The sequence below is a fragment of the Lytechinus variegatus genome, chromosome 1 (genome assembly GCF_018143015.1).
Source record: "Lytechinus variegatus isolate NC3 chromosome 1, Lvar_3.0, whole genome shotgun sequence".
In the NCBI taxonomy this organism is placed as follows: domain Eukaryota; kingdom Metazoa; phylum Echinodermata; class Echinoidea; order Temnopleuroida; family Toxopneustidae; genus Lytechinus; species Lytechinus variegatus.
Genome location: NC_054740.1, coordinates 33,997,490 through 34,011,795, shown reverse-complemented (window position 1 = coordinate 34,011,795; position 14,306 = coordinate 33,997,490). Strand labels below are relative to the sequence as shown.

The 14,306-nt window shown below is 34.8% G+C and overlaps 1 protein-coding gene across 1 annotated transcript in view; it reads left to right on the top strand.

Annotated features, from left to right (window-relative positions):
- The window catches only part of LOC121412113 (97 kDa heat shock protein), a 28,981-nt gene extending 20,655 nt beyond the window's left edge, over positions 1-8,326 (top strand). The window contains exons 14-18 of the mRNA XM_041605022.1: positions 371-496; positions 1,555-1,662; positions 5,170-5,289; positions 5,988-6,149; positions 6,883-8,326. Coding sequence (XP_041460956.1) covers positions 371-496; positions 1,555-1,662; positions 5,170-5,289; positions 5,988-6,149; positions 6,883-7,110 — 744 coding nt within the window. The 3' untranslated portion in view covers positions 7,111-8,326. The remainder of the gene's footprint in view (positions 1-370; positions 497-1,554; positions 1,663-5,169; positions 5,290-5,987; positions 6,150-6,882) is intronic.
- The last annotated feature ends 5,980 nt before the right edge of the window (positions 8,327-14,306 follow it).

Below are 14,306 nucleotides of genomic sequence, written 5' to 3'. Positions count from 1 at the left end.
ATTGATAGTGCCATGGAGTAACACTAGTTTGTTAGATAATATTAGTTGTGATATTCTAAGATGGCAAGTTTTAGCACAATTGAAAGCATGTAAATTTCTTTGATCATACACACAACATTTACTGGGAGCTAGTGTTTTAAGTTCTTGAATGGGTAGAAGATTCAGTATAGAATATGAAACTTAAAAATAAATCATGAATTATTTAATTGTCCCTGATTCCTTCTTTCTCATTTAATGATTACAACTTAGTACTTCTTTGCATAAACTGTTTAATTTGTCATCGTGTGTACATATACAGTCACCTTACCTGTGTGCCATTCATTGAAAGCTATATAATTCACATATTATTTTCCTGCAAATTTTCTAATAGGGTAAGATGATTGCTCAGGACAGACTGGAGAAGGAAAAGAATGATGCTAAGAATACAGTTGAGGAGTACGTCTATGAGATGAGAGAAAAGATATGTGACAGACTTGAGCAGTTTGTCTCAGAAAAGGTTTGTTTACTTTAGCTCTGAATGTATACATCGAAACAAAAAAACTTGATTTCAGCTTTTTATTTCTTGAGGGATATGTGTAAAGGATCAAAAAAAGTGAAAAGGCAAGATGATGTTAAAGTCAATCCATTCTCTGAGCTTTGTTGTGTGTAGTCCCAGTCTCTGTACCTACAAGGTTTCTTCATAACATGACAGTGTTTTACTGACAGACTTTGGGTAACCTGTAGGTAACAGGATTGTGGTACCACACACAGCAGGGAGACACTCACAGGGATACCATGTTAAGAGTTCTATGAAATCTTATTGTGGTTTTTTCTGTGATGGTCTCTTGAAACCAGTGAAGAATGACATGATCTGATTGCATTGAGAATGAAAGATTTGATTAATTGTAGATTTTGAATATTTAATACTTTGATTTAAATGATGAAACCAAAGGTGCTTTCCTCTGTTTTCTTAATCTTACCACCTATTTTTTTTCACCAGAAAGGATATTTAACATGTAAAAACACCATGAAATCAAAGTTCTATCCTCACAAAGAGTATGTGATTTTAATTGACCCTAAATATTGAAGATTGGTGAAGCCATGATTTGTCATTAAGTATGTGTTTATTAGAGCATGTTGCTCTCAATGGATGATACATTTTTCTGAATGCATCATTGGTATGATAAATCATCATCTGGTTTGTTTACAAGGGATGGTGCATATGAGCCTTTTAGACTATGGATTGTGATGCTTGTTGCTCATCTTTGAGAGCTATTTCATATGGTGACCTTGAAGGGACATATCGCAAAGAGACCAAATCGCGAATATTAACGACGAAATTCACGACGTTGCCAATTTCGTCGTGAGTTTCGTCGTCAATTTGAATATTCACGACGTCGCCAATTTCGTCGTGAATATTTGTGATTTGGTCTATTTGCGATGTCCCTTCAGGGCCACCATAATTTTGATCAATCACATCTGACATGAGGCCTAGATTGTTATGATTTTTAAAATATGTATATTACCATGTTGCAAAATTGTGTGTTATTCATTTCTTTTTTCTCTATTCTTTAGGACCGTGAGAGTTTCAGTAAACTTCTGGAGGATACAGAGAATTGGTTATATGAAGACGGAGAGGACCAAGCCAAGAACGTCTACCAAACAAAACTTGCTTCATTGAAGGTATGAAACTCCACTGCTGACAATAATTTATTCCCTAAATGACCCTGTTGATAGCCATCTTGCATTTCTAAGGCGGTGTTTCATGAATCTGCTTGTAAAGCTATGTACGACTGTAACATGATCTCAGGTGCCATTCAGCTAGGTAGTGGTATCATTTAATACAAGAAAGGGTCACCAGTCACGTGTAAAGGCATGCATAACTTATAAACAACTAAATTAAATGGGCCCTGATGTTATATAAGAGTATTTTAGTAAGCTAAATATGTGAACAAATAAACAGGAATATATGGTCGGGGTTTATTTTCATTTGGTCCAAAGCCAATTCGTCCAATTGCCAACTGGTCTACAATCATTTGGTCTATCATCAGTTCATCCAATATACACATGGTCTAATTGCCATTTCGTCCACCCACCATTTTGTCTAATAACCAGTTTGTCCAAAGCCATTTAGTCCATAAGCCATTTAGTCTATATACCATTTGGTCTAATTAGACTTGGTGTTAATTGGGCAAATTGAATGAAATAAAACAAATATTAGACCAACTAGTTATGAGATGAAACGGTCTTAGACCAACTGGTGATTAGACGAAGTGATGATTGGACTCAATGGTTATTGGACCAAATGGTTTTAAGACAAAATGTTGATAGACGGAATGGCATTAGACTAAATGAAGGTAGACCATGTGGTGAGTGGATGAGTTGGCAATTTACCATGGTCAGAATGCGTTGATAAAAGCAAGATGATGTTAAAGTCAATCCATTCTCTGAGCTTTGTTGTGTGTAGTCCCAGTCTCTGTACCTACAAGGTTTCTTCATAACATGACAGTGTTTTACTGACAGACTTTGGGTGACCTGTAGGTAACAGGATTGTGGTACCACACACAGCAGGGAGACACTCACAGGGACACTATGTTAAGAGTTCTATGAAATCTTAATGTGGTCTTTTTCTGTTGTGGTTTCTTGAAACCAGTGAAGAGTGACATAATCTGATTGCTAGAAAAATTGTAGGGGAAGGCGGGGTAAGTTGAGCATAGGGGCAAGTTGAGCCACCAGCCCCAGGCCAATAATGAATGAGTCAGACATTGTGGTGGTGTCATGTATTGATGACCCATAGCATAACCCCTAACCCCACCATATTGTTTTCAACTTTGAAACAAAAAGTAGTTTTTTAGAGGGAAAAATATGAATTTCAGCCAAAAAAGTAAAAAAAGAGTGTGAAATAGATAAATGCTTTATAAACACACACGTCTTTAAATATAATAAAGACATAATAACAACATTATTAGTCCAGGTATGGATCTTCATTCTTGTCATAGTCTTTTATATGATGGATGCATAATAAATGTGTGGATACAAAATTATCGCACTAAATTCGGACTGGGGTAAGTTGAGCCAAACAGCATGGGGCAAGTTGAGCCATGGTAATTCCTATGGTAATGTATCTTAAAAAACAAACCATAAAAATCGATTGAAATGCTGGTTGAATGGAGTAAATTTACATGGCTGCTCTTTTCCTTTTAAAGAATGTTAGTATTTATAGAGAATTAGCAAGTGAAAAGACTTTAAACAAAAATTTGACATGCTGGTTCTCCCCTCATACATTTTGTACATAGTTTTTGTGGCTCAACTTACCCCAGAAGGTGGCTCAAACTTACCCCATATATGGGGCAAGTTGAGCCATTTGACATCGTTTTTTTCAAAGGTCACGATGACTTTCAGTGTGGGGATAGAAAGTTATATATAGGTGGAAAATATTTCAGAAGAATTAAATTTCAAGGCAAGGTACTTATTTCGACAAGATTATTAATCATATCAGTTCTAACATGCAAAAAGCAAAAACTGTCACAACTTACCCCGCCTTCCCCTACATATTTTTGTATCAACTTCAATTGAAGAGGCATTTCTATAAACAACGTCTGAAAAAAAAATCCTGCTGAAATTCAGGAGTAATTTGATTTAAATATCTAAATGAACACAAAGGGCAATTCCATAAAATATATACGTCTGACCCCATGTGTGTAGGACCTTCATGATTTTTTGCCTCACCTGCATAGCAGAGTGAGACTATAGGCGCTGCTTTTCCGACGGTGGCGTTGGCGTCAACATCAAATCTTAACCTAAGGTTAAGTTTTTGAAATGACATCATAACTTAGAAAGTATTTGGACCTAGTTCATGAAACTTGGCCATAAGGTTAATCAAGTATTACTGAATATCCTAGTAGATTTTCATGTCACATGACCAAGGTCAAAGGTCATTTAAAGTCAATGAACTTAGACCATGTTGGGGAATCAACATCAAAATCTTAAACCAAGGTTTAGTTTTTGAAATGTCATCATAACTTAGAATATATGTGGACCTAGTTCATTAAACTTGGACATAAGGTTAATCAAGTATCACTGAACATCCTGCATGAGTTTCATGTCACATGACCAAGGTCAAAGGTCATTTAGGGTCAATGAACTTTGGCCGAATTGGGGGTATCTGTTGAATTACCATCATAACTTTGAAAATTTATGGATCTGATTCATGAAACTTGGACATAATAGTAATCAAGTATCACTGAACATCCTGTGCAAGTTTCAGGTCACATGATCAAGGTCAAAGGTCATTTAGGGTCAATGAACTTTGGCCCAATTGGGGGTATTTGTTAAATTACCGTCATAACTTTGAAAGTATGTTGGTCTAGTTCATAAAACTTGTACATAAGAGTAATCAAGTATCACTGAACATCCAGTGCGCATTTTAGGTCACATGACCAGGGTCAAAGGTCAATGAACTTTGGCCATAATGGGGGTATCTGTTGAATTACCATCATAACTTTGCAAATTTATTGATCTGACTTTTGAAACTTGGACATAAGAGTTATCAAGTATCACTGAATATCCTGTGCAAGTTTCAGGTCCCATGATCAAGGTCAAAGGTCATGTGAGGTCAATAAACTTTGGCCACATTAGGGGTATTTGTTGAATTACCATCCTATCTCTCTAAGTGTATTGTTCTAGTTCATAAAACGTGGAAATAAGAGTAACCAAGTATCACTGAACATCTTGTGCAAGTTATAAAAGTTTTCAAAGTCAACACTGCTGCTATGTTGAATCGCGTGATGCAGGTGAGACGGCCAGAGGCATTCCACTTGTTTGTCTCTAATTTCTGGTTCTTATGACAGTCTGAAATGCTGTCAAATATGAAGTGAAGTAAAAATTGAGAAATGGGGTCACATGTACTAAAAGGTTTAATAATAATAATAATATTTCAAGGAATAACCCCAAAGTGAAACCATCAGAGAGCATAATAAGAGACAACAAAATGGGTATCTTTTAATCAAATTTGGTGCATACACATTCTTTCACAATTATAATCATGTTTTCGAAATATTTTCTATAGTTTATCCTGCCACTTTATGTAAGCAATAATGTACAGCAGTTAATCACTCTCATCCCATTTTTGCTAATCAATACTTATTTTCTTTATTTATTAGTTTGCTTCTCTCTTGTAATATTTTTCAGAAAATTGGTGATCCTATTGAAACGAGGTGTAAAGAAAATTCTGAGAGACCCATTGCTTTTGATGAGTTTGGCAAGGCAGTAATTCACTACAGGAAAGCACTAGAACTATATTCACAAGGGGTAAGTGTTTATGATGTTATGTCCATCATCATTGTCATCAGGGTAAGGGTAGTAATATGCTGTAACGCCCTTTGAGCCATTCTGGGAAAAGCGCTTTTTTAAAAATTGGCTATTATTATTATCTTCATCCTCACCAATATTGTCATTATTATTGTTGTCATCATCATCATCATCATTTGATTTTAATGTTCAAATTTTCTTAGCAGTGTTGGTCAGTAATAGATTTCAACAAAGATGTGTTCATTCTAAATGTAAAACCTGCTACTCAACAGGTATTTTCTTGTAGCAATCATATAGAAATTGCGTAGCAGATTGTGGTACAACACCAGAAAAATTATCTGACATTATCATCATCGTCATCACAATCATTGTCATCGTCATCATCATCATCATCACCATCACCACCAGACTCATACTCATCATCATCTAAAATAATGAGGAAAAAAAGATTTTATAGTATTTACAATGTCACTTTTGTTTTATTTCTTTTTATATATTTTAATGAATTAAGTAATACAAATTATTATTTTCTGTTTGTTTAAATTTCAGTTTAATTCTATCATATTTGAAGTTTAGTCTCTAAATATTCTTTTATGAAGGGATATTGCAAGATGAAATACATGCTGAAAATGAAAAATGAACAGTTACTCCAGGGCTGAAACAAACTCTTGACCCTTTACATGTTCCTTCTTTCCTAGGATGAGAAGTACTCTCACATTGAGAAGGATGATATGGCGAAGGTCGATAAATGCTTGAAGGACAAGGAAACCTGGAGAGATGCCAAGATGAATGCTCAGAACCAGAAGAAAATCTACCAAGATCCTGTTGTCACGGCATCACAGATTAGGTCAGAAATACAGGTAAGAAGGTGTTACTTTCTCACAGTAAATTGATCAAAGGAGTTGTGTCTTTGACTAGCTGATGAAGTTAGAAGCACAGGTAATGAAGAAGTGTTTTTTTTTCAGTCTAAGAAGGAACTAGGGATTATGTTTTAGACTAGCTGATGAAGTAAGAATTAAAGTTTAGGAAGATATAAATGCAAGTATGTCTTATGCTATCAGATAGAAATACATTAAAGAAAGAGTTCTGTTTCCTAAAGGAGCATTTCCAAAATTCATAATTTCCTGTATTGAAGACAAGACTTTGATAACATAATTAAGGCCCTGCAATAATGAATGTTTCTATTAAAAATTGATTCTCACCTATTTTCCCACACTCCATTTAGACGATGCTTGCACAGCTTGATAGATTATGTCCGAAAGCTAGATAAGGATAACATTCGTTCTCTCATGAATATTTCCAAAATCTCACCTACTCTCTTACATAAAAATGATCTCTCTTTTTATTACAGCCCAGAATTAGTTAAACTATGAAGTCTCACCAAAAGGTCTTTAATGGGATAGAGTTGGGACTTGTCTTGTTAGCAGCCATTATTGCAGTTTTGTTCCCTTTAGTTGGTTGAAAATGTACAAATATGTAGAACGATTTTGGGTGTAGAAAAATGACTCTGATGTTACCTCACCATATATTACAGGGAGGATGTTGAAGCCAAGTTATAAGTTTTCCTATCATTATCTCTTCCCATACAAACAGAGCATGAAATTCACCTGTGACCCTATAGTCAACAAACCCAAACCAAAGCCAAAAGAAGAGCCTCCCAAGGACAACGGTCCTACACCGGAAGAGGCTGCCAAAGAGGGTGATGCCGCCGCACCAACCACGGAAGGCGAGGAGAAGATGGATACTGCCGACCAAGCACCCACGGGAGACGCTAACAAAGAGGGCGACACAAAACCAGATGTGGAGATGGAACTAGATTAACGATAACTCGTAGTGCTATTGTTGGTATCAATGTTTGTGTTAATTTTTCACCATTGTTATGTAGATTATACATTGGTCTTGATTTGTTGAATCCCAGTAGAAATGAATACCATGTATCATTGTCCTATTTAGTGTTTAAATTCCATCTGTAATACATCTTGGATGAAATTATTGTCACTCTCAGAAAGTTTCCAACCTCCCTTCATACAGTGTTTGAATCGACTGTTTTCTCATACTCTAATGAACATTTTTTAGAATATCCACTTTCCCCCAACCATTATTAATATGTATTGACAGTCGGAGTCATAGGTATGTTTGCCAAAGTGTTTTGGATTGCAAAATGCGATGTTTAACAAGAGTACATTTGACTTTTCTGTGAAAATTCTATACTCGTCCACATACTGTGAATTTATGAAAAGTAATTTGTTTTATTTCTTGCTGCAATAGATGTTTTTATGTTTTCCTCAGAATTTTTTTTCTATTGTGAATCAAGTTGTATAGCATTACAATGTGCAGGTGGTATGGCTCAAGATGTAAGAAGCTTTATTACTTACTATTTGTGCATGTATGTGATTACATTTTACATAAATTATATCTTGCTATATATTCCATTGAAGTTTTACCGTTATTTTTGGTTGACAAATTCTTTTTTTTCTTCACCATTTATTTCATGTTTAATATAGACTCTTAATAGTCTCACATTACATGTTAACATCATATTAAAGCAATGGTTTTGGCACAAGACATATGTTTGTTACCTCTTGTTATACTTTATAAGCCTCTTTACATGATTGTATTAAACATCCTTGGAATTAATTATTTATTTATAAAGCAATGTCTCCTCAACTACCAAATCAAGCTTTGAGAAGACTTAAAATAGTTTCTGAGCAGAGTTGGTGCTTAGTCGAGCCACTATGTAAACTTGTATGTCAACACAGGCAAAATGTGTTTGTGAAAATAGTTCAAATGTGGTGATCATAATAAATATGATGTATTAAAGATATTTCATGTGATCAGATGATTCTATTACTTCTGTAAATAATAATGATGAATGAATGTGATTATATATTCTTGTTCATGCCAATCAAATGTTCAAGAGAACAGAAGCACATGTACAGGCGTTTAAATATGGCATTCATACTTGTATATCGGAGACACTATGCACTGACTAATGAGTCACTTTAGATGTTTTGTGCATAGTCATATAAGCACCTTATTGTTTGTGTAGCCAGCTCCTGCACATGGTAATACAACATACAGTAATCCCAGTGTTGGAAAAGGGACGTCTATCAAGGTCTTAAAAAAAGTCAATGGTCAAGAAAGTTTTATAGAAAGTTCAAAATGATAGATTATATATGTTTTATGGCAACATGACATGTAATGGATATTTTTCATACCTAAATGTTGACTCGTGCCAGATCAAATAGGGCAAGAGATTAAATCTATACATGTTTGATGACAAAGGCCCAAATAAAAAAGCTTTACCTCTTGTAATTGTGAATATACTTGAATAAAGTGGTGTATGTCTAAGCATTGAATTTTGAATGTGAATTTGAGGAGGAATATTTACTGCATTCCTTCCTGTCAGGTATGAATTCAAATAAAAATGGAAACATAATATTTCTTTCGGCATAGAGAAAAGATTTTACATCATCAATCTATATTCAACCCTTTACATGCGTACTTCTCACCAATGCACACTTGATGTCGCGCGAACTTCGCATTTCACGCTCAAGCAAACAAAGCATTGTTTCCCTCCCTGAAAACAATTCAGGGGCCCATTTCATAAAGCTGTTTGTAAGTTACGAATGACTTTAGTCTTTCCGCACGACTGGTGACCATTTCTTGTGCTAAATGATATTCCTATGAAACTTATTTAGCGCCTAAGAACAGGTTCCTGTCGTGCGTAAAGTTGTGCGTAACTTTACGAAACAGCTATATGAAACACCCACCAGGTTAGAGGGGTTCATTGCCTAGCGCACAAAGAGTTAAATAGATCATGTGTTCACCTTATATTATACTGCATTTGCGCAGTAAAGAAGGGAAATATGAATCTAAAAAAACTTAAACCCAGTGGCCCTCAAAGGCTGCATCAAGCATTTCTTTGTTGCTTAGGCTGGTTGCAAATGACTTCAAACCACTTCTTAGTACAATTATGTTGGTGTAACACAGGAAATGCATGGACACGATGCAAGGCTTAGCAGAATAATGGATTAGGAATAAATCACAGTTTATCTTCACATGGTACACATGGTTGCATGATGACCATATTTTTTCTAGCTGTGATGCTCTCTGGATGGCATATTTTGATTGAGAGAATGTTTATGAAAACCACTCTTCTTAAAATTTGTTATACAGGTTGTAAGCAGAATGTGTTAGGGGTGTTATTACCATCTCTGGAAAAGCAGATTGATTAGCTTTCCCTTTGTATATTCTCTGCTAAAAGACAACACATTAGAATGCTTAAAGATAATCAGATCATACTAGATTAACTTATTTCATATCTATTGTATGGAAAACAAGCAATTATATTTTGTTGTACATGATTGTATTTATATGAAGCAAACCAATGAAAAGCTTGATGGAAATTGTGTGTGGAAGAAATACTGTTCAAATAATTTTTAAAAGATTGCCAGTTCAGTTCCTAAAAGTGAATGTCTGCACTTGGCATTGACAGTGATAACGATGAATAATACATTTAAATGAAAGTATTAGTTTAGGCTCGTGAAAGAGATGCTACTTTTTGTTGTATTTCTGTATAAATGATGAGTCAATAAAAGGCTTGATGTTTTTGTCAAAGAAATAATCAGAATGAAAGTCCAATGTTTTTAGATTTGTTGTTCCTTCAAGATTTTGGCAATTCGTGATTTCCTATATGTATGGGGGGGGGGGGGGAGGGACTTGGAAGAGGCTGTGTGAGATTGGTATGGTTATGTATTTAAGAGAGATATGTAGAGGGGTGATAGATTGGTATTGGGGTGGAATACTGGTGTACAGTGCGTCCCACAAAAAACATCAAGGAGACTTTGTGATGATTTATCATATATCATATACAATAGACAAATGACCCACCAATGTAAAGCTTAGAATCTCCTCTTTCATCTGAAATTACTTAGATTATTCCTCATTCACGCATGAGTGAACAAAAACAATTTGAAGAAAGGATGCCAAAAACTCATTTGGCGGGGGGTATCTGAATTAAAAAAAAAAAAAACACGCCTAAAAAGTTCAATATCTTCTCTTTTATGATCGTGATCATGCATTTTCTGTTATTGCTCCCACCCTATGGAATAAACTCCCAATTCATATCCCAAATGCTCCCTCTGTAGAAAATTTCAAATCGTCACTTAAAGCTCACCTTTTCTTATAATTTTTTTTTTACCGATTGACTGTATATTATTATAATCTGCCAACCTGTGCGCTTTGAAACACCAGTATAAAGCGCCCTACAAATGTTATTATTATTATTATTTGATACTTTAATCACAGAAATAGTCAAGAAGTAAACAAGTTCTGTTCCTCGAAACAATGGTTGTCCATAATTTCACCGGTTTCCCATGCACAGAAGCTATCGCACGGTTGTAACAAGACTTAATGCATGGCTGATCGTCAACAAAACTGAGTGTCGAGTGAGTCTGAACGCTAGCCTGTAAAACCTGTTCATTTAAAGGTCAAGTCTACCCCATAAAAATATTGATTTGAATGAATAGAGAAAAATTAAACAAACATAACGCTGAAAACTTCATGAAAATCGGATGTAAAAATAAAAAAATTATAGCATTTTGAAGTTTCGCCTATTTTTCACAAAACGGTGATATGCACAACTCAATGACATGCAAATGGGTCAGTCGATGATGTCCATCACTCACTATTTCTTTTGTTTTTTTATTGTATGAATTATACAATTTTTCATTTTTTACATATTCGACAATAAGAACCAACTTGACTGAACCATATAGTATTAAACCAACCAAATCCCACTTGTTCAGGGAGGAATTAATCGTTATTTCCCTTGACAATGAGGAGAAAATTAGCATAATTTATATTTCATATAATAAAATACAAAAGAAATAGTGAGTGGATGACGTCATCAGTCTCCTCATTTGCATACCGATCAGGATGTGCATATAACTGTTTTGTGAAATTAAGCAAAACTTTAAAATGTCATAACTTTCTTATTTTACATCCGATTTCGATGAAATTTTCAGTGTTATACTTGTTGGATTTTTCTCTTTTTATTCCAATCATCTTTTTGTTGGGTTGGACTTGTCCTTTGATGAATTTATTGAAATTCAAGCCTTAATTCAAATAACCAGAACTTTGTTATTTCTTGACCATTTTTTTGTAATTGAGGTATCATATTAAAGAGCAGATATTGAACTGTTTAAAAAAAATGTGCCTGAATGAGAAATAATCTAATTAATTTCAGATGAAAGGGGAGATTCTAAGCTTTACAATGGTAGATCATTTGTCTAATTTATTTGTGATTAAGTTATGATAAATCATCGATAAATCTCGGTGTCATTTTTTGGAGGGACGCACTGTATAACAGGAAATAGGGAGTGGAGGGGGGGGGGGGGTAGACAGAGGAGAGGCTGTGAAAGAGATTTAAAAAAAAATCGATGTTCATTGATAATTTATCCCCAAAAAAGCATATGAATTATAAATTGATGCTATAAAATTTAAAATTGACAATTTCTTAAGTAGAGCTCAAGAACAAGTACTTTAACATCTGTTATGTTGCCAATTTTACATTCTAATTAAGATATATTCAGAACTAAGATATTACTTATGTAAGGCATACAGGTTATGGGCTTCGTTATATTTATTAGGGTATCTATATCTCGACTTAAAACATTTTTCATTTTCATCCATTTATTGGGTTCCTGACAAAATTTCCAGATGAGCAAGTTCAAGAGCTATCCCCAAATCCATGCATGGAGGTAAAAAAGGAAGGATTACCCCCTCATTTCACTTAAAGCCATATTTGATGCCGCAGGGATAAATGTATCAGGCATGTGTTTCATTGGCTTTTTCTTGCAGATTTTAGACAAAAGATTCCTCCCTAACTACGGACTTAATACTGGCCAGATACAATAGGAAATATGCTTTTGTAATGATAATTACTTTTCGCTGCGTCTGGTCGGATATTAGGAGCAGACACATTGCTAACTTTCACGGCGGAAAGCAAAAATAAATTTTGCAATTTTTATTTGAAATATGATTTGAAATTACTCGACTGCTGGGCGCATGTGGGCGCAACTGTGATCACAAATGGGTGTATTCCCTGAAACTGTAATCTTAACTTTTTTATAGTGAGGAAGTGTGTAAATTTGTAAAATGCGGGGTAAGATGTTGATTTAAAAATTGTTAGTCTGAGGTGTTTTTTTCGCATTTCGAAACTGTAATCATACAATATTTCGCCCAATTATTTCAGGACATAATATTAAGGCTTTGAAGTTTATTTCGTCATGTATTTAATATCCACATTTGTGATCAAATAAAATTGGAAATATTTGCAATGGGTCTATTTTTAACAGAAATCACTTTAATTTTCAGTTTCCCTTGAAACTGGCGGCATCACAAGTCGCCACCAATTAAAGGCAACAGTGCACCTGTGTATTCTTATATGCTTCTTTAGAAATCGAAAACTACATGAATGAATGAATTAATTTGCAATGCGTTGTCACTCCACCCTCTTTACCTCCATGATAATACAATTCCAGTTGCAAGTAACACGAAACAGAGGGATTCGATGAAGAACAACTAAAAAGCAGAGCTTAATTGCCGGGCTTAATTAGCGTAGGCCCCCTGCAAAAAGTAATGCGAATATGTCTATATGACTTATTTTAATAGCAAGAAAAAAAAATAAATCGTCAACAATCCCCAAGGAAAAATCCATCATACACCACATCCCGCACCAATAAAACTCAAAGAACTTGCATTTATGAGTAGGGGTAGCATGGGTGTCGATCGGTATTCTTGGTTGGGGGGATGACTGACACAAATGATCATTTGGATGGGGATCTTTCAACATTACCCCCACTAAAATCACAAGTTAGGACATTTGAGAGTGGTTGATATGCATGGAGTTCTTGGAAATTCCTTCATTGTTGTAGTGTACTGAAAATTCAATTTGTGTTACAAGTAAGCCTAATCTAAACTAATACGAAAGAAAAAAATGACAAAAAATTGTCTGGACCATGTACATAGTGATCTGTTTATTGAGCATGATGTATACACACATATACATATATATATATATATATATATATTTATATATATCACCCTCACCAACAATGCGAGCGCGAAGCGCGAGCTGAAATTTTTAAGTATGACATGAAAACAGGAAAAATTTACCTGTTTAGGTTTGTTTTTAGTAACTCATGAGGAGGATAGATCAGTATGTATCTCACTAGAGAGCGAGCTGAAATTCCTTTATATTCTGACCTGAAAGCTTGATATTCTAAGCATTTTTGGTACCAATGATTAAGATGGGTATCTAGAAGAAATTTTGATATTTCGATCTGGAAAAAAAGATAGTTTAATGGACGCTTTTACTAAAGAACAAGATATATTATATCCAACAAAAGATTATTGCAAATCGAAGCGGGAGTTCTTTTGAGGTTTAGAACTGAAAACGGGACATTCTATTCACCTATTTAATGATGAAAAGTATGGGTTTTTGGTACAGAAATCATGCGAGCGCGAAGCGCGAGCTGAAAATTTATATATTCCAATCTGAAAAGAAGACATTTTGAGCACGATTTTAAATGAAAATCGAGTTGGTATCTCAATCTCGCTTGCTGATTTCAGTGTAGCATTACAATCTTATTCTATTTTTTAGTTGCACATGCAGAATTATTGGGGGGGGGAGGCAAAACGATATCTTTCCCCCCCGCCTCTGTGTACAACTTCTCTTAAATCTTACCCGACTGGCAATATCTTTTTTCTTCTTAATGCATGATGATAAAATGCAGATTCGGACAAATTAAGACTAGCACAAATTACAAACTGTGTGGCTTCTCGTGCGCCATCGGGCTTACCGTCATTCCATAGAGCTATTACTGTAATAGCTATATGGTAATTCCTTAGACAATTTATCTTGCCACCCTTTTACTCCGGTTTATTTTTCCACCCTTTTGAATTAATTGATTTATCAAAATTAATTTATTCACCACTGGTGGGATGAAACA